This window comes from Mustelus asterias, chromosome 15 (assembly GCF_964213995.1).
Source record: "Mustelus asterias chromosome 15, sMusAst1.hap1.1, whole genome shotgun sequence".
Classification (NCBI taxonomy): domain Eukaryota; kingdom Metazoa; phylum Chordata; class Chondrichthyes; order Carcharhiniformes; family Triakidae; genus Mustelus; species Mustelus asterias.
In genome coordinates this window covers 9,032,525-9,052,319 of record NC_135815.1, presented here as the reverse complement: position 1 = coordinate 9,052,319, position 19,795 = coordinate 9,032,525, and the positions used below count along the sequence as shown (strand labels likewise).

General features: G+C 41.8%; 1 protein-coding gene across 5 annotated transcripts in view; it reads right to left on the bottom strand.

Moving 5' to 3' along the window:
• The window catches only part of LOC144504309 (kinesin-like protein KIF13B), a 165,205-nt gene that overhangs the window by 8,171 nt on the left and 137,239 nt on the right, over window positions 1-19,795 (bottom strand). For 3 of the 5 annotated variants that reach the window (XM_078229452.1, XM_078229449.1, XM_078229453.1), the window contains 10 exons: window positions 18,586-18,710; window positions 16,182-16,358; window positions 14,955-15,047; window positions 12,193-12,345; window positions 9,331-9,408; window positions 8,650-8,703; window positions 7,085-7,193; window positions 4,136-4,302; window positions 3,161-3,223; window positions 698-1,916 (listed from right to left, as the gene is read on the bottom strand). In XM_078229452.1, coding sequence (XP_078085578.1) covers window positions 698-1,916; window positions 3,161-3,223; window positions 4,136-4,302; window positions 7,085-7,193; window positions 8,650-8,703; window positions 9,331-9,408; window positions 12,193-12,345; window positions 14,955-15,047; window positions 16,182-16,358; window positions 18,586-18,710 — 2,238 coding nt within the window. The remainder of the gene's footprint in view (window positions 1-697; window positions 1,917-3,160; window positions 3,224-4,135; window positions 4,303-7,084; window positions 7,194-8,649; window positions 8,704-9,330; window positions 9,409-12,192; window positions 12,346-14,954; window positions 15,048-16,181; window positions 16,359-18,585; window positions 18,711-19,795) is intronic. The other 2 variants (XM_078229450.1, XM_078229451.1) reach the window with 2 other exon arrangements.

The window sequence follows — 19,795 nt, the reverse complement described above, 5'->3', positions numbered from 1 at the left end:
ACAGAGAATTGGATAGATGGGCGAAGCGAAAGCAAAGGAATGAAAGTTGTAGAGATAAGAAGCAGACCATCTCCTCCTGTGCTGCAGGCCCAACCAACTTCCCATTGCAGTTTCAACATCCACTCAAACACTTGCTATGTCCAATCTGAAGGATAGGCTATCCATCAGTACCACGTTTGCTGAGTGTTGAACTATTGTTGTTTATGAACTCCAATCCTGGTGTGCAAATTGGACCCAGAAGCGACTGACTGGATGCGGATGATTAATGGACAAAATTATAGTTAAATAATGAGATTAGGTGGAGGTGACTATTAGTTCAATGCAACCATGTTGATATATTTCTCTATTTGTTACCTGGCTGGAGAAAACTCACCATCTACAAATAGCAGCATTTTATGACTTACACCTAGGCAAATGTAATTAATTATCAAACACAAGGCACTGAATAACAAAGGATTTCTCAGAACCTGAAGAGAATAAATCTAAAGGAAAATTAGAAACCAGAGCGTGGTCTACAATAATCAAACTTCTCGCCACTCCTGTGGCAAGCACCAACTCAAAGTTTGAAAAAAATAATTATAAACTAAATGAAAGAAAGGGTTGAAATTAAAGTGAAGGCACTTTTGAACCCACTAACACCACCTTTTTAAAAAAAGATAAAACCCAAAATCAATTGAAGATATTCTCAGTCTCTTACCTGCTGGTACATTCAGTTCAATTCCAATCCAAATTCCATCAGCAAATTCCGTGGGTCCTATATACCTGACTGTACCAATCTTGTTCGTACCAACTGAGACATACTCCCCCTCTTTTAGCCACGCGGGAACGATGTCAACAGCTTCCTCAGAATCTGAAATAATTTCAAGTTTTTCGCTTGATAACTCATGATCATCATCAACCTTCGCACTTACAGTCACAGATCTCTCAGAATCGTCACCTGCCTCCAATGTGGCCAGGCCCAAGGCCCCAGAGTCCCATTGGTCTGGGACCCACTGCACTTCTTTGTCTTCAAGACTATCTTCAGAATCCTGCCACGCATTTTCATCCTCCAAGATGCCAGTGAAAGATTTCAACTCAGATGTTCTTACTTTTTGGATTTTGAAGGGATTGGATGCTGATGTTTTGGGCTGCGTTGCATTGGATTTTGACTCAGGTTTTGAGACGCTTAACACCACGGTTGTCTTCTGTACTGGAGGTAAGTCTTCTAGCTCATCAATTTGGAGGAAATGCGGGGCAGGCATCTGGTTGGACACATCTGTTTTGGTTAATGGCTGTTCGGTGGTCTGAGAGGTAGAGAAGCTGTTTTTGACATCACCTGACACAGATTTTTCCCTGGCTTCTGTTGTCATTGTCTCATGCGAAAGCTCTGCTGTTACCTCAGAGTCTGATGATCGATTTTGGGAGCTTCCGCAATCCTTCCCTGTACTTTTGCTTGGGCTTTGCAGTTGGAATGGACGCGCATCTTCACTGGACATCTGCGGGGCACCACTTTTCACTTGACTAATTTGATGCTCCACGTCCAGAGACCCATCAGCTGCTTGTGCAGCAGAGCAGGAACCTGATTTCACATCAGTGTCCAGCTGCATTGGACTCTCACTGCTCAATACGCTTTGATTTTGTAACTGGGCAGGTGTGTCCTTGTCAGGGGTGGCCCAATTGGATGGAGGTGTGCCAACATCGCCACTCGTCACCATAGCTGTTTCCGAGAGGGTTGTTGTGGAAACGCTGTGGGAGAAATATCCACTCGAACCTTCGCTCGAAGGACTTTGAGGCTCTCCTTGGGTTTCATGGCTGGCTGTGTCCACTGGCTCGTTCTTTGAAGGAGCACTTCCAGTCTCCGAGCCTGTCACTGCAGGGTGGGTAGGTTTTGTTATCACCGCTGAAGCGGAAGGCACTTTCTCTTTCTCTTTGTGAGCCTGATGAAAATGTACAGAAACACCACGTTTTGGCAAAGCAAAAATGTTAGTGCATTTTACCTCCTCTTTTCACTACACCCCACCCCCCGCCGCCCAAAAACACGACTACTTTGCATCCATCAATACCTGCGACGTTAAAATCATGAATCAGTCTCGGGTTTGTTCTTACCGCCATGCTAGCTGGAGGACGATACCCGAGGTGACGCACAATGTGGAAGGTAAAAAGGGAGGCGCGAAAGAGAGGTGGAGTTAAAAATATCTTTTACAAGAATGGATTTTGTCTGTCTGTCCTCGATCTGATAAACACTATAGCTTAAACGAAAAGAGAAAACGCTGGAAAATCCCAGCAGGTCTGGCAGCATCTGTAAGGAGAGAAAAGAGCTGATGTTTCGAATCCAGGTGACCGTTTGTCAAAGCCCAAAGCTTTGTCAGCTTTAACAAACGGTCATCAGGACTCAAAACGTCAGCTCTTTTCTCTCCTTACAGATGCTGCCAGAACTTGCTGAGATTTTCCAGCATTTTTGCTTTTGGTTTCAGATTCCAGCATCCGCAGTAATTTGATTTTAAGCATTTAGAGCTTGTACATCACTGAGTCGATGAAAAATAACTTTCAAAAGTTAATAATTTTATTTAAAAAGGACATGAACTTGCTTTTATGTAGCGACTTAGAGCCCTCAGGACATCTCAAAGGCGCTTCACAATAAATTCCTTCAGAAGTGCAGTCACTGTTTCCTGTGCAGCAACTTCAGCAGCTTTAGATATCCACAACAAGTTTCACATCCACATTCAGTACAGCATGTCCAAGGCAGAAGGGACAGCAACAACTTAATAAAAAAATTTAAACACAGGAACTTTTGTTCTTGCTTTCAGATCTCTCCTTGGTCTTGTACAGCAGCATCTTCTCCAAGCAACTACTGCTCATCTCTCCACTCCACCATTGGAAAACTCGCTTCCAAAGCTATCTGACCTCGCGACTTCTCTCACTGCCTTTAAAATTATTCTAAAAAACCATCTCTCTTCACATTTCCCCTTTAGAATTCATGCTTTCAACCTTGTAAAGCACCCCCAAGGCACTTTTTTCAGGTGCGCTACATAAATTTAAGTTGTTGAGTGCATGGGACATTTGTAAGTCACATTGTATTTTCTGATCCTGTACAAAATATTTTATCACAAAGATCTAACAGCTGCCAAACACGTACGAATTGTAGTACTTAGCCATGTCAAATCTAAGATCCTATACTTACGACTTTATTCTGTTCAGCAGTATCTTCAAGAGTATCAGGTTGCACCAAGATTCGAGGAACAGGCTACAGATAAAAAATATTGATCAGTTATGATCTGTTACATGACCGAAAAAAGGCCTAAACCCAAAATCCCCAGCCTAATGACTCCATTTAAATTTCATTTTTAAAAAAGCCTCATCAGCAAATATTTTAGTTTCACATTTCCACACAAGTCCACTTTCTCCACAACCAGCACCATTGCCTCATCAACAAGAGGTCCAACTGCAACTAGATCACTCACTTGCCCCTGAACATCCCTCCCATTTCCTCCTTCCCCTGCAACCCATACCGTTCCCAGGACAAGCACTGGCTCAAGCCCTGGCATCACCATTTCAGCATGGGTACAGGTCCGCATCAAATATCAATGACTACACTTCAAATAAAGTTCTCAATTGACTATAAAGCACACATTCGGGGTTGCAAGCTGATTCTTTTACACTTTTTATTGAAATATGGTTTAAAATCTGATTTTATCAGATTCAGAACAGATTGTTAGGAATTACTGAAACCAACCAGATGAGTGAGCTAGACCTGTGCCAAACACAGTAAGAACACAAGACACTTCAGTGATCGTTGCTCATTTAATTTGCATTTAAAAAGATTCAACATCTTGTTCAGGAATGCAGCAAATTCTGTATTGAATGGCTTTGATGTGGAGATGCCGGTGTTGGACTGGGGTAGGCACAGTAAGAAGTCTCACAACACCAGCTTGAAGTCCAACAGCTTTATTTGGTAGCACAAGTTTTCAGGGCGCTGCCCCTTCATCAGTTGAGTGGAGAGTTGGGTTCACAAATACGGCATATATAGACAGAGACTCAATTTACAAGATAATGGTTGGAACGCGAGTTTTAACAGGTAATCAAGTCTTTACAGGTACAGACAATGCGAGTGGAGAGAGGGTTAAGCCCAGGCTAAAGAGCAATTAAGATTCCTGACCTGCAGATTTGGTTGAGGGATAGATCTCCTCTTCTCCTCATCCCGTGGGATAGATCTCCTCTTCTCCTCATCCCGTGCAGGGAAAAGTGATTTGAGAAGTTTGGGCATCTGAGGTACAAAGGCCTTCACTGGATTCAAGTAAGAGGCTGCTAGCGCTGAGAATGAGTCTAAAAAGAGATGTGAGATGATGATGGAGGTAACCGTTCATGAATTCCTTCATTTATATTTTTTACCCTGGTATTTTGCACTGCCACTTGTTACTTTGCAAACAGGAGCACAATGACTAGTAAAAAGGCAGAAATTTCTCCACAACCTCTACCGCGCTGCTATTTCATCAACAGGGGTCTAAACATGACATGATCACCTTTTATTTTAATTTTAAAAACTTGTGGCTCCAGATCAGACAAGCGGCCATCATCTTCCAAACAGGACAGCAAGTTTGATAGTGCTTTTGGGGAATCAGTGCACAAGAATAACGGTCCCTCTAATTCACACTATATCACACTATAAAGGTGGCTGGATTTCTGCCACTGCATCTTTAGCACAAGAAAGTTTGCATTTCCTTAAGAAAACAATGCACAGTATAGTGAGTAAATCAATGAGAATGAGGGGTAGAAGAGGGACTAAGTGCAATACAGGCACAGAAGCGTTATTAATGCAACAATAACTTGTGCTTTGAGTGCTCTTGTTTGCTCCCAGACTGTAATGGAAGCAAATTTGAATTGACACTGAAAAAAGGTACCCGTGTTGTTGGAATTCCTTACCATAATCCATCATTGAAGCACAGGTGCAATTGGGGGGGAAAATTGACAAATTAGTTACTTTATAAAATAAACTGGTAACAATTTCATTATCCTATAATAATGTCATAAAACAATCAAGATTTCTTGAATGTGAACAGTTTGCATTGCAATAATAGATTTTATTAATGGAAGAGTTGCAAAGAGTCAAGATGTGTTGTGCTACAACAAAAGCAGAAAATGCTGGAAAATCTCAGCAGGTCTGACAGCATCTGTGGAGCGAGAATAGAGCTAATGTTTTGAGTCTGGATGACCCTTCGTCAGAGCTGTGTTGTGCTGTTGGGACTGCATAGCTGCTGGCACAGTTATCAACACCTTTCTTCATTGAGTAAATAATTCTAAACAAGCAGTTTAATAACCATTAGTAGGCAGCGTTGCAGTGACCATAAACACTGGAACCGACATGAAACAGGTAGGCTTTGAAGTTGAAGATGTTATGAATTAGCTGCTGGAAACATTGGCAATGCTGGTTGCAAGTTGGGAGTAGGGTAGAGGGAGATAAAGAGCAGTTGGCCCTGGTAGCAAATCATGGATAAAATAATCATTGGATGATGCTGTTTATTTTCTGGGGGATGTGATTAACATGTGATTAAGCATCTTAGGGCATCACGGTAGCACAGTGGTTAGCACTGCTGCTTCACAGCTCCAGGGACCTGGGTTCGATTCCCGGCTTGGATCGCTGTCTGTGTGGAGTTTGCACATTCTCCTCGTGTCTGCGTGGGTTTCCTCCGGGTTCTCCGGTTTCCTCCCACAGTCCAAAGATTTGCGGGTTAGGTTGATTGGCCATGCTAAAAATTGCCCGTTAGAGTCCTGAGATGCGTAGGTTAGAGGGATTAGCGGGTAAATATGCAGGGATATCGGGGTAGGGCCTGGGTGGGATTGTGGTCGGTGCAGACTCGATGGGCCGAATGGCCTCTTTCTGTACTGTAGGGTTTCTATGATTCTATGATTCATCTTAATACTTTGCATCACCCGAGCTGCTGAAATTTGATTTAATTGATTTTTAGATTGTGTTTTTTTGAAGAGACTGCAGTCAGCATTTAGTCTCCCAATTGCAAAGCTCCAATTTAGTCCTTGGCAATCCTTGCCGTATCGAACAAGGATTATAGCCCAGACAGGCTCTCGAAAGCATATTGTTCCCAATTTGCAAGATTTCTACCCATGATGCATGAAAACAAGAGCCAGATTTTGTACCCATCCTTTGCCCCTTTGGCTGTGCTATATTTGGCTGAATGAATAAAATAAATCAATGGTTGAACCCTGAAAAGGTGTAGGGCAAATCTTATTTTCTTAGCTACCTACTGACAGCACATTGTCAATCAGATAGGAGAGTTTAGGGCTAGCAGAGGCATTGATCATTGTGCAGAGTTGCATTTGAACATTTGAAGTGAATGGGTAGGGGCGGTGGGGGGGGGGGGGGGGGGGGGCAGGAAAGTGCAGATCTGGGCATTTTCTGAAAAACAATAGCCTTTTTGCAAGATTTCAGTCTCGTTTAAGATGATAAAGGCCTGCTACAGTGGAAGCATCAAGACAGTTTACAGAAATTAAAGTAAAATTGACTCACTATTCCTAAAGGCTTTCTGGACCTTTCAATCCATTTTGCTCAAATCGTTCAGCTAAAGATCATAGCAGCGGGATACTTAAAATCCCCTTTATGAACCACAAGCTTTCTACAACAAGAAAAACTAGAAAAGCTTTCGACATGCTGGAAACATCCATTGATAAACCAGAAAAATCACTTTCAGTTTCTATTATCAAAGTTAATTACGTAAATCCTGGCTGGAGGTTTAAAGTGCTTTGGTGAAATAACAGGTGGTCTGGGCTCAAAAGGAGGAATCCTTAAAAGCAGCAATTGCTGATATCTGGAAATTGTGCTAAAATATAATGTTTTAGGATAGGGGTTAAAGTACTTCAGAGGAAAAACACTTTCTCTTAAAAGTCAGGTGAGCTTTGCAAGCCAACTTCAATGATCTTTGCTACAGAAACGTAAGTTTTAAAAATGTTCAATGTGTCTTTTGAAAGCATTAAAACAGTAACATTGTGACAGAAAGTCTTTGTTTTCTCTATAATTAGTATTTTTAAAATACCCTTGCAGTATCCCTTTCTGAAAAAAAAAGATTCCAAGTCACATCTTTGCACCAGTTCTCACCTGTGTCTTGTGGCATGGAATGCCTGGACACTGGGGAACGGTATGGAGGTGTCTTCTTGTTTGACTGCAGTACAGTTGTCGATATGTCCTGCTGACTCTCCCATCGACTCTACCCAGGGAGAAAAATAAACAAGGGGTCCAGTTACTTTTTTGCAGCAATCCTCAAAACCAAGACAGCAGCATGAGACACTCTGGCCACTTAATTAATTTTTTTTAAGGGGATCACTGGTTAAGATGGGACACTCCATTTACTCTCTCATTTAAATCTCTTGAAATACCAAAGACAGGAGGGAAAGCTCCACAAATAATTCCTGCAAGATTCACAAAAGCCGCTACAACAATTTTACTTGCTACTCGTATACGTGTTTGCATGTTTGGGTGGAAAAGATATCGGGCTTCTGATTAGGGTGTCAGACCTTGTAGGAATCAAAATCATACACCCAAGTTCTAATATTTATGGCAGACCTGATGAAAGTAGGAAATAGTCATGGGTCAGTACAAGCATATCAATTTCTGCATACTACTCCCAAAGCATTGCAAATTGAACAAGACGTCATAATTAACTGTTTAAAAAAAAGTAACTTTCAATTACTGTAACTTCTAAAGAATGGCTCTTTGTGGACAAGCATTTTTCAATATTTCACAACCCCAGGCTAAAGGGACGATCCTTTAAAACAGAGATGAGGAGGAATTTCTGTGGTGAATCTGTGGAACTCTTTGCTGCAGAAGGCTGTGGAAGCCAGATCATTGAGTATCTTTAAGACAGGGATAGATAGATTCTTGATTAATAAAGGGGATCGGGGTAATGAGGAAAAGGCAGGAGGAATGGGGATGAAAAAAAAAATCAGCCATGATTGAATGGCAGAGCAGACTCGATGGGCCGAGTGGCCTGATTCTGCTCCTATGTCTTATGGTCTTATATTTACTTGTTCCTTAACCATTAAAGCTGAAGCTGTAATTACAATGGATGCAGATGGCCAGGAAGCTTATCCCATTGCTTAATTCTATTCATTGTGGTCCCAAATTGCGAATTACAAAGTTACTTGAGATTTAAACTAAGTAATGCAGATATCAAGTTCATTTTTCAAATCAGCAACCAACTTTGGCTACTGGAAACATTTTCAGGCAAACAGTAACTGGGTGACAATGGTTATCTGCACCCATAACAAAAATTAACAAAGAGGAGACCGATTCCCTTGGGATACCATAGTTATGATGCAATTGGGGATTTGAGTGATGGGGACAAGGAGTTGATGCTATTAATGCAACATACATTGACAACATAAATCAGCCTGAGCACTTCGTAAGAGAAAACATTATCAAACCCTGGTGATATCAGTTGCATGGCTCCCATGATTGCGTACCACCTAGAAGCTTAATTGTTGGTTAATGGCAGCATGGGATAAATGTAACTGGAATCACACCACTTCAACTGTAAGCTCACATTGCAGTAGAGATGCAAGAATCAATTACTAAGTCAAGATTTGAATATTGAGGAAAGTTATTAATGTTTAACATTGCTATTTTAATGCTATGTCTAATACGAATCACAGGAATGCAGTTACCTTGTTACGTTCAAGGCTTGATCTTGCATTGAGATCATGACGGCTCCCAGACAACTTTAAAAAGGTTCAAAAAGAAGCACACATTACTGGAGTGAAATGAAACTATTAAAGATGTTGTGACAGGTCAGAACATGCAAACTCAGGATAACCGGTCATGCATGCTCTAGCAGATCCAAGCTTGGACTGTGACAGTGAGAATACATCAAAGGAAAAAATTGTACAGTGCTGCATTTTGAATAAGCATACTGAAGTGTTTGTTAACATTGCAGAAAGGAAGATAGGGACAGAATTTCATGCTCCCGAAAGGAATCAAGAAGCGCTGTGAGGGGAAGGTCAGCAATGAGATAATCCTACATAGACTCTCGAGTTGAATGGCCTTTTCTCTCTGGATATTGTGTTCAGAGATAGAATTAGCATGTCACATATTGCCAATAGGTAACTCGATTAATATTTTAGAATTAGCTGTCAGCCAGGACATCACAACTTCTAATCTTTGTGTTATCATCATGCATCAAGGACACTGACCCTGTAATTCCTCCCAGTTCATTACCCTCTGCAGTAACATTTCAGCAGTTTCAAAATGTTAGAATGAAGCTTGATGCTCCTAGAAACATAGCACAAAGCACATTCCGCTCCTAGCCCCACACACAGGCAGAGGAAAAATAATTTCTGGAGTCATACCCGGTTGACGTTTGGAGAGCTGATGCACCTTCTGGTCAGTTTACGCTTTGCATTTAATTGTTCTTTTACTGCAACTTCCTGTTCACAAAACACAGCAGAAAAGAAACAACACAACATGGCATCAGGACAAGGACAAGACCAGACAACACAGCGGACAGACAAATCTGCAGTTCCACAATGCAAATGGAAGAATTTATGACTTAAGGAGCAAGCAAGCAGTCAGCCTCGCCAATTTCTCTCCTTCTGCAGCACAATTCCACAAATGCTAATGAATTTCTCACCATGTTGCCTCTTATATCTCAACCCTTAACTACTTGTGCTTGCGGACAGTGAGAAATTTGGGCAGACGGTTGAAGAAGAGGTGGGGCTGCACCAGGTTGAGCCAAACACTGATCTCATCCAAATACACTTTCCAGCTGCAGAACACTGGTCAGCACAAAAGTAGGTCATTCAGACCCTTGAGCCTGATCCACTGTTAAATTAAAACCTAATGGAGTCAGATCATGGCTGCTCTATATCTTAACTCCACTTCCCCATCTTGCTTCCATATTCTTCAACACCCTTGCATCTCCATCTTTGTCAACCTTCACTGGCTCTCTGCCTTTCAGTGCACCTAATTCAGAATCCTGGTCTACAAATCCATCACTCAATACAACCTCTTCCAACTCTACGTCCTATTCTGAAACTTTACTTCCTCCAACTCCATTGCTCTATTCAAAACTTTCAGACATCTTGGGACTTATACTATGGTTTATTCATTAGTGTCACAAGTAGGCTTACATGAAGTTACTGTGAAAATCCCCTAGTTGCCACACTCCAGCGCCTGTTCAGAACGACATCCCTTAACCAACTTTGTTCGACTCTGTATTTTACCACTGTTAAAAGTCAAGTGCAGCTCCTGATCTTTAAAATCATTCTTAGGACCTGACTCTTCATGACTGGTTTCTCTCCCTTGAACGGGCAGCACGGTGGTACAGTGGTTCGCACTGTTGCTTCACAGCGCCAGGGACCTAGGTTGAATTCCAGCCTCGGGTCACTGCCTGTGTGGAGTTTGCACATTCTCCCCGTGTCTGCGTGGGTTTCCTCCAGGTGCTCCGGTTTCCTCCCACACTTCAAAGATGTGCGGATTAGGTTGATAGGCCGTGCTAAATTGACCCTTGTCGGGGGGACTTAGCAGAGTAAATGTGTGAGGTTATGGGAATAGGGCCTGGGTGGGATTGTGGTCAGGACAGACTCGATGGGCCGAATATCCTCCTTCTGTACTGTAGGGATTCTATGATTCTAATGCTCAGTATGTTAAAGGTGCTGCATAACCGCAATATGTTGGAGTCTGAAATTGTAGACTGAAGTATAAGCTGGCAAATTCCACATGCTCAATTTTTTGCTGTCAATTGACTTTTTTAATATTCCAAAAGAGGCTTAAATAGGATTTATTTATTTGTTAAAGGCATTAATCACCATTTGCTAGACAAACAAATATCGTAGGCCAATCTTCTTTTGGTGAACCGAATTAAAATTCCAAAAGTCACAAGTAAATTTTCACTCACTATACAAAAAATGTACTTTGCACTTTTGATTTTTTCTGCCTATGAGCTTCACTCTTCTTCTCTCCCCTCTAATCCAATGCTGTCAGAATTGTTTAGTCCTAGTGAACTCTCGGTCTTTGTGTTGCATTTGCAACAGCTTCATTTCTAGGTTGTTTTGTTTTCCTTTTGCAACCGTGTCATGTGGTGCCAGGATAAGAATATCTCATCTTTAGAGTGTCAGGGTAAAGGACAGGGCGAATATTCAAATGCAGAAAGCTGACAGACATTAATGAATATGTGGATGGTTCAGACAGTGCAATCATAAAAAGGAAGCTAGCGTCTTGAGATAAACAGAAGCTTGGGGCATTTGGTGAACATCTGAACGTTCAAAAACATTGATTTAAGACACCAATTTACACATGAACGACTCCATTTAAAAATAACATTTGCTCAGACAGTGATGGCAAGAGAGCTAAAAGTTCAGCGGAACTAAAAACATTTTTAAAAATTTGCAGAAAAAAACCATACGTATTTCAAATTTAATTTTTATTAACAGACCGTTTGCACTGACCTCAAGGCCAGATTCAAATCCAAAAGAACTTCTGCCCAAGTGCAATTTAAGCAACAAATATCATAACCTCAAACGTGCACCATTTGTGGCTCATATCCCAGTTTTGTCCAAAGATGTTCACACATCCACTTCCCACACCCTCTACCTCTGCATCCTGATTGAATTAATCACAAAGAAATGTTGATTATCCGTTGGTTTTATGATCTGCGAGCTGGGATCTAGATTTTTATTGCTGGTTGGCTGGAAAGATGAGTTAATAATACACAGCTGATCCAACAGCTCATAACTCCCCTTTGGATCAGCTCTCTGGCAGATCTGACTACTCACGTCACAGGGGAGTGCATTGCCAAGGAATGATGCACAGCCCTAGCTAATTTACTGGGCAGAAATAACAAGAGGCGAGTATTACTTGAAAAGGTTGAAGAGGATGGGACATGCAGCAACTTACACTCAATTATCCACAAGCTTCAATTATATGCCAAAAGTCAACACAATGGATAATCTTGTGATTAAAATGATCAGCTGCTCCTCTAGAACAGCTGATTTCTGACACCCAGAGACAAGCAGATGCACAATTCAAACCAAAATAACACCTGGCAACTAAAGCCAGCTCACATTTCAGTCACTGTATTTCCAAACTTTGACCTTCCTTGCCTGTGGGTACAATGCAAGTACTAGATAGCCTGTCCGCAAGTTTTAATATCAGAAATTAAAGGCAGAGCAAGCATCAGCCTGGTCAGCTTCCTTTCTCTCAGGAAAACTCACCTGGCGCAGGCGATCCAGAGTGAGGATATTCTCCACTGCCAGCACACTACGGAGATATTTCTCAATGTATGCTTCTTTCTCAGCAGACTCCGCATTTTCCAGCTCTGCTGCCATTCGTGCCAGAGTTTCACGGTCCTCAGACGCTTGAGCATCCTGAAAACACAAAGGAGAAGCTGAGATCATTCACACAACCCACTGTGTTGCCCGAAGGCAAACCATGAAAAAGAAAATGTAAAAGGCCATTTATTTTAGTATTCGCAGCAGCGGATTTATTGATAATATTAACTATTGGTAAAACTGGAAGCTACCATGCTGAGACACCATGCAGGGTTCTGATTAGGTTCCATCGTCAGTACTGATCACTTAGGCATGAAGACCCATTTCAGCTGACTGCTAATGTCAGAGGACTCAGTTAAGAGGAAAGGTAGAAACACAAACACTTTAGCTTCAAGAGGAATTAAATGGTTAAAGGACAGCACGATGGCACAATGGTTAGCATTGCTGCCTCACAGCATCAGGGACCCGGGTTCGATTCCCGGTTTGGGTCACTCTCTGTGTGGAGTCTGCACGTTCTCCCCGTGTCTGCATGGGTTTCCTCTGGGTGCTCCAGTTTCCTCCCACAGTCCAAAAATGTGCGGGTTAGCTTGATTGACCATTCTAAATTGCCCCTTAGTGTCAAGGGGATTAGCAGGATAGATTGTCATCGGTGCAGGCTTGATAGGCCGAATGGCTTCCTTCTGGACTGTAGGGATTCTATGAAAAGCATTGAAGTTATCCCTGAATCACTAAGTAAAATCACTGATGAGGTCTCAGCTGCAGGAAGCACTGTACTGCAGGAGAAACATCAAGGTTTGAAGAGGGCATTGTTTAGAATGGTATCAGGATCGATGGACTTCAGTTACATGGAGAATCTGGTAAAACTGGTATTGTTTTCCTTAAAAGTAAAGGGGAGATTAAATAGCAGTGTTCAGCATTATGAAGGATTTGATGGAGCAAATAGACACACATTGTTCTGACCGGAGGGACATTACCAGAGGACATGGATTTAAGATAATTGACAGAAGAACCAGGGACGAAATGAGGAGAATGTCTTCTTTTTAAACACAGCAACCTATGATCTGGGTAGTGGAAGTAAATTCAATAGTAACTTTCAAAGGAAATCAGATAAGAGTAAACAGAAAGCTTTGGTGCATTTTGTTTATGCTGTGAAGTTATAGATTCTACTGGTAAAAAATACTGATCAACTCCACTCTCTAATTTAGAACAATGCAGCTGTACCTGCTTCCATAGGATAGCGATAGACAGCAGAATTCACTATTGGTTAATGACAGATCGTTAAAGGATTATCAAGGTGTGTGGATAGCTTCTCCCTATAATCAAGTTACTCTCTGGTGAACATCCATGACCCCAAAGAATCCAAATCCCATAATCTCAATTACCAACTTTCTTTAAAATAACACTTCATTCTTAACAGTGTTGTTTTAAATGCTAAAGGAAATGGAGCGCTTTCACATTCCTACTAGTTCCAGAGCTGTTGCCCTGAGCACTAGAGAGCTCAAGGGGACAATAACATAGTGGTGATGTTACTGTGCAAGTAATCCAGAGGCCTGGATTGATGCTCTGGTGACACAGGTTCAAATCCCACCACAGAAGTTGAGGGAATTGAAGTTCAATTATTTAATAAATCTGGAATAAAACTGCTAGTCTCATTAATAATGATCATGAAACCACAGAACAGTTGTAAAAAAAAAAATCTAGCTCACTAATGTCCTTCAGGGATGGAAATCTGCCATCCTTATCCGATCTGGCCTACATGTGACTCAGGTGTAGGTAACTCACTGCCACTTGCTCATGGGGCAATAAGGGATGAACAATAAATGCTGGCCTGGCCAGTGAAGCTCACATCCAAGAATTAAAAAAACTATATATCTGCTGTGCCAACAAGAGCACAATGATGCACCACACTCGTATTAATGCAAATTGGGCCAGATACAAAGTCAATTATAACTACAATGAAAATTCCAAATGCAAGTCTAATCCTAGTAATCGCAAGTAGGTTAGGCAGAAAGTTAAAACTTACCTGCATTTTAATCACGTACCTCGCATTTAGTGGCTATTAGCTTCCCTACAATTATGTTCAAAGCAAATGAATGACAGGATAATGCAGCTGTAGTTTAAACAGCACAGGATGACAACATTCGAGCCATCATATCTGTGCCGTCTCTCTGAAAGTGCTCCTGCGCTCTTTTTTCAAAGCCCTGCAATTTTTTTTCAATTTTAACAATAAATCCAATTCCCTTTCGGTGTTAATTCCGGATCTGCTTCCATTACGTGTATTCGACATTGCAGATCATGATTTGCTTCGGAAAAGTAATTGCTTGTGCCCCCTTGGCTCTTTTGCTAATGATCTTGAATCAGTTTCTGATGGTTACCCGCCCTCCTGCCAGTGGAAACAGTTTATCACTTTCTGCTTCATCAAAGCCCCTCACGGGTTTCCCAGCATGACTTCCACAAGGCTCCAAAATAACCTTTGATTAGTGTATACATCACATGGAGATAATATTTTACCGAGAAGACTTGCAGGCAGCATTATACACTTTTGCTGAACCACCTTCCCTGGAGCAATCCTTTCACTATTTATAACATTCACAGACATTCTGAAGATCCTATTATTCAATAACCACAAAAAGCACTCGTAAGGTGATACACTTCTTTAAAAAAGCTCACAGAACATCAAGCTGTGATACTTATTACTTACGTACCTCTGGAATATTGGAGACTATCTCAAAGGTCACTCCACACGCATTAAGTGTACTTTTGTGGGACATTCGTCTCAAGAAGTTTTGTGCAAAACCCTGTAATTATATTTTGTTTTAATATAAAAGATACATGTTAATACTTTTCACCCCAATCCAGCCAGAGCAGACACTAGCTGCAAATCAATCAAATAGTGAGCTTCTAGCACTCCATAGTATTGTGGCTTTTCATCCTTTCCAAGATTGGCAGTTTATATCAGCATCCTAAATAGGTGTTTTTTTCTTTGTATTAGATGTGTGTCCAATGCATGCAGAAATTATGTTTGAGAGAGTATAAACCAAGCTAAAATAGTCACAGGGCTGGAGTTGCTGTTTGCCCCAATCTGCTGTCCACACCGTCTTCCTGTACAACCCAGCTGCTGAAGCTTAAGGTGGGAGCAAAGAGCACTGGTCAAAGCTTTCTGCTGATTTTCAAACAAGCATCAGCATACTAAAGCTTAACCGACATTGTGTTACGGGTGCAGCTGCCCTCCAACAGCTAACAATTTTTTTGCACGTGCTTCAGTCAGTGTTGATAAGCCATTCCCTCTCACTAGCCATCAGATGAGAGCCCAAACATATCCTCAACTAATGCTTATGGCAGCACACTTTCCATCAGGGCCACCAGATAGCAAACAGGGGCAAACTAGCTGACTTCACCTTTCCTTAACCCAAAGAGATAAAATGCTGGAAAATCTTAGCAGGTCTGGTAGCATCTGTAAGGAGAGAAAAGAGCTGACGTTTCGAGTCCAGATGACCCTTTGTCAAAGCTTTGACAAAGGGTCATCTGGACTCGAAACGTCAGCTCTTTTCTCTCCTTACAGATGCTGCCAGACCTGCTGAGGTTTTCCAGCATTTTCTCTTTTGGTTTCAGATTCCAGCATCCGCAGTAATTTGCTTTTATTCATCTTTCCTTAAATCAGAAGCAATGAAATCAACTCCAACACCTGAAAAGATTTCTTGGTTAAAATTATATGGACACCAGACTGGGATTGCCACAGTCCGTATGACACAATTCACATTTGTCTGTACCTTTGTAAACAGAGCTAGCTGGCTTTCCATCTCAAAGCTTGAATTCCAATTAGCCTGCTCACTATTTTGAACTGACCCCTATTTTCTCTACTGAATTGAGGAGCTCAGGTAGAGCAAAGGAAATTTTATCAGCACGAACAGATGACTTTCTTCAGCTTGTACCTGTCGACTGTAGACGTTGACACAGATGCGCTTGCGTAACACCAGCTGCATCTCAGCAGGGTGGCTGAGCTGCACCACTGTCTTCACGATGAGGAAAACACGCTCGTCGGCTGGAGTTCCTTTGCTCAAGGATGAACAGTTATGGACATTGGAGTCCCAGGAAGCCTCTGCTTTCACCTTGTCCAAACAATGTTAAAAGACATTACCATGCAGAATTTACCATGGGTAAATTATTAGTTCATGCAGCAATTACTCAATAAGTCCAAATATGAGATTGTAGACATTATAAAAGGTTGGCTGATATCAGAGAATGATGGACAGTGGTATTCAGCATAATATACTATCGTTCAGTTACACATTAGACACAAACTTATTTCTATTCTTTCTTGGGATCTGCACATCACAGGCAAGATTAGCAACATTTCTTGCTCATCCCTAATTGTCCTCGTGAAGGTGAGAGGTGGGCCACCTTCTTGAACCGCTGCAGTTCTTCTGGTGCGGGTATTCTCACACTGCTGCAGGAAGGGGATTCCATAATTTTGATACCTCTTGTATCATGTTTGGTAAAACCAAGTGGTTTGCTGGGCCATTACAAAGGACAATTAAAAGTCTGGGCCTGGAGTCACAAGTGGTTTAACAACACCAGGTCAAAGTCCAACAGGTTTATTTGGTAGCAAAAGCCACACAAGCTTTCGGAGCTCCAAGCCCCTTCTTCAGGTGAGTGGGAATTCTGTTCACAAACAGAGTATATAAAGACACAAACTCAATTTACATGAATAATGGTTGGAATGCGAATACTTACAACTAATCAAGTCTTTAAGAAACAAAACAATGTGAGTGGAGAGAGCATCAAGACAGGCTAAAAAGATGTGTATTGTCTCCAGACAAGACAGCCAGTGAAACTCTGCAGGTCCAGGCAACTGTGGGGGTTACAAATAGTGTGACATGAACCCAATATCCCGGTTGAGGCCGTCCTCGTGTGTGCGGAACTTGGCTATCCGCACACACGAGGACGGCCTCAACCGGGATATTGGGTTCATGTCACACTATTTGTAACCCCCACAGTTGCCTAGACCTGCAGAGTTTCACTGGCTGTCTTGTCTGGAGACAATACACATCTTTTTAGCCTGTCTTGATGTTCTCTCCACTCACATTGTTTTGTTTCTTAAAGACTTGATTAGTTGTAAGTATTCACATTCCAACCATTATTCATGTAAATTGAGTTTATGTCTTTATATGCTCTGTTTGTGAACAGAATTCCCACTCACCTGAAGAAGGGGCTTGGAGCTCCGAAAGCTTGTGTGGCTTTTGCTACCAAATAAACCTGTTGGACTTTAACCTGGTGTTGTTAAACTTCTTACTGTGTTTACCCCAGTCCAACGCCGGCATCTCCACGTCACAAGTGGGCCAGACCTGATAATGACAGCAGATTTCCTTCTCTAAAGAACACTCTGGAAGGAATGGGTTTTGACCACAATCAATGATAGTTTCATAGCACCATTACGGAGACTGTGATTCAGTTCCAGATTTTTATTAATTAACGGAGCTCAAATTCCACCAGTTGCTGCGGCATTGGCCCGGGCCTCTGGATTGCGAGTCCAGTAGCATTACCACAATGCCATCATCTTGAGGCAGCCCGGTGGCACAGTGATTAGCAGCGCTGTCTCACAGCACCAGGGACCCAGGTTCAATTCCCAGCTTGGGTCACTGTGTGGAGTCTGCACGTACTCCCTGTGTTTGCGTGGGTTTCCTCCGGTTTCCTCCCAGAGTCTGAAAGACATGCTGGTTAGGTGCAGTGGCTGTGCTAAATGCTCCCTCAGTGTACCCGAATAGGCGCCGGAGTGTGGCAATAAGGGGATTTTCACAGTAACTTCATTGCAGTGTTAATGTAAGACTACTTGTGACACTAATAATTTTTTACTTTAACTTTTCACTTCAAACTCAGCACCCACTCCATTCAGTTACACTTAGCGTTGCTCTTACAGTTTGATACAAGAATTTCAATCCTTTTTGAGTAGATTAATTTTGCAGCAGTTTATGTTGAGGCTGGTTCAGTTTTGGGTTCGTTTAATACTAATGGAGAAATACTTGCTGCAAAACCCATCCCACAATTTCTTTCTTTTCTTTCCTTATTCTCTTCCAACCTTTCAAAATAAAAACAAAGCTTCACCCATCACAAGACCAGGTGTAATTCCTGCTCCTTTCTGACAGTAGATATCTTTATCGCCACTTTCACTCTATACCTTCCTGACTTCAAATACAACCTATAAACCCATTTTCTCTCTCAAATTCCCTTTCCTTTACTGCTTGCTGTCCAATATTCTGCCTTGTTCCACACTTTGAGAAGTTTATTTTATATGAGGAACGGTCAATATTATAAATTGAAGTCGGGGGAATATGTCACCTCTGGGTCGTGATGCTTTGCAATCTGAAGTTCAAAAATGTCATCATCATCTTCATCAACAAGGCTGGCATCCAGTGCACCAGGTTCTGGTCCATCCAGATCTTCACGAGAGCTGAAGTCATCAGCTAATGGTGGGTAAGCAAAACAAACAGAGAAAATAGCAGCAACATTAAACTAAATAAAAGGGTAACATCAGTTGGCATTTAGTTTTTTTTAAATTCACATTCATATTCTTCCCCTAATTAATGCCATTCCTCCCTTGTGTTCAGAACATGCTCGTGGGTAGGGAGTGAGGATTAGCCAAGCTTCATGCACATCCGTGGTCTTGGCAAAATGAAAGAAAAGCTTGTAGAAAGGCATTCATTGCTTCTTCAGTTTCCCTTCACTCTTTCCCTTCCAACTACTCAAGAGGAAACTGAAAAATTTGATTTGGTGCAACTGGTATTTGAAATCAGGAATCAGCCGGAGTAATGTGTAAAAGAAGAACTGAGATCAGGACAAATGTTTTTTTTAATACATTCGTGGGACATGGATGTCGCTGGCTAGCCAGCATTTATTGCCCATCCCTAGTTGCCCTTGAACTGTGTGGCTTTCCAGGCCATTTCAGAGGGCAGTTAACAGTCAACCACATTGCTGTGGCTCTGGAGTCACATTTAGGCCAGACCGGGTAAGGACGGCAGATTTCCTTCCCTAAAGGACATTAGTGAATTAGATGGGTTTTTCCAGCAATCAACAATGGTTCCATGGTCATCGGTAGATTCTTAATTCCAGATATTTTTTATATTGAATTCAAATTCCACCATCTGCCCTGGCGGGATTTGAACCCGAGTCCTCAGAACATTAGCTGAGTTTCTGGGTTAATAATCTAACAATAATACCACTAGGCCATTGCCTCCCCTACTCTGGTAGGGAATGGGTGAGGAAGAGATGATAAGGATGAGCTCAGCAGGTGTCCAGAGAACCTCAGTACTTATGTCAGCCCTGGCAAATTACTGACTGACTTGCACATTGGGAAGTGCATTTTTATCCTGATTGATGTGGCTGTCTCTCTAAGCCCTCTGGAAGTTGCCACATGCTTTAAAAAAATCTCCTCCATACAGCTGAGAAAGCCAATAAGAGGTTTGAGAGAAGAGGTTCACTAAATAAAAAGAAATTGTTTCCAGTTGCTCAAAGGTCTGCAACCAGGCAGTGAAAGCTGAAGAACTGGAGG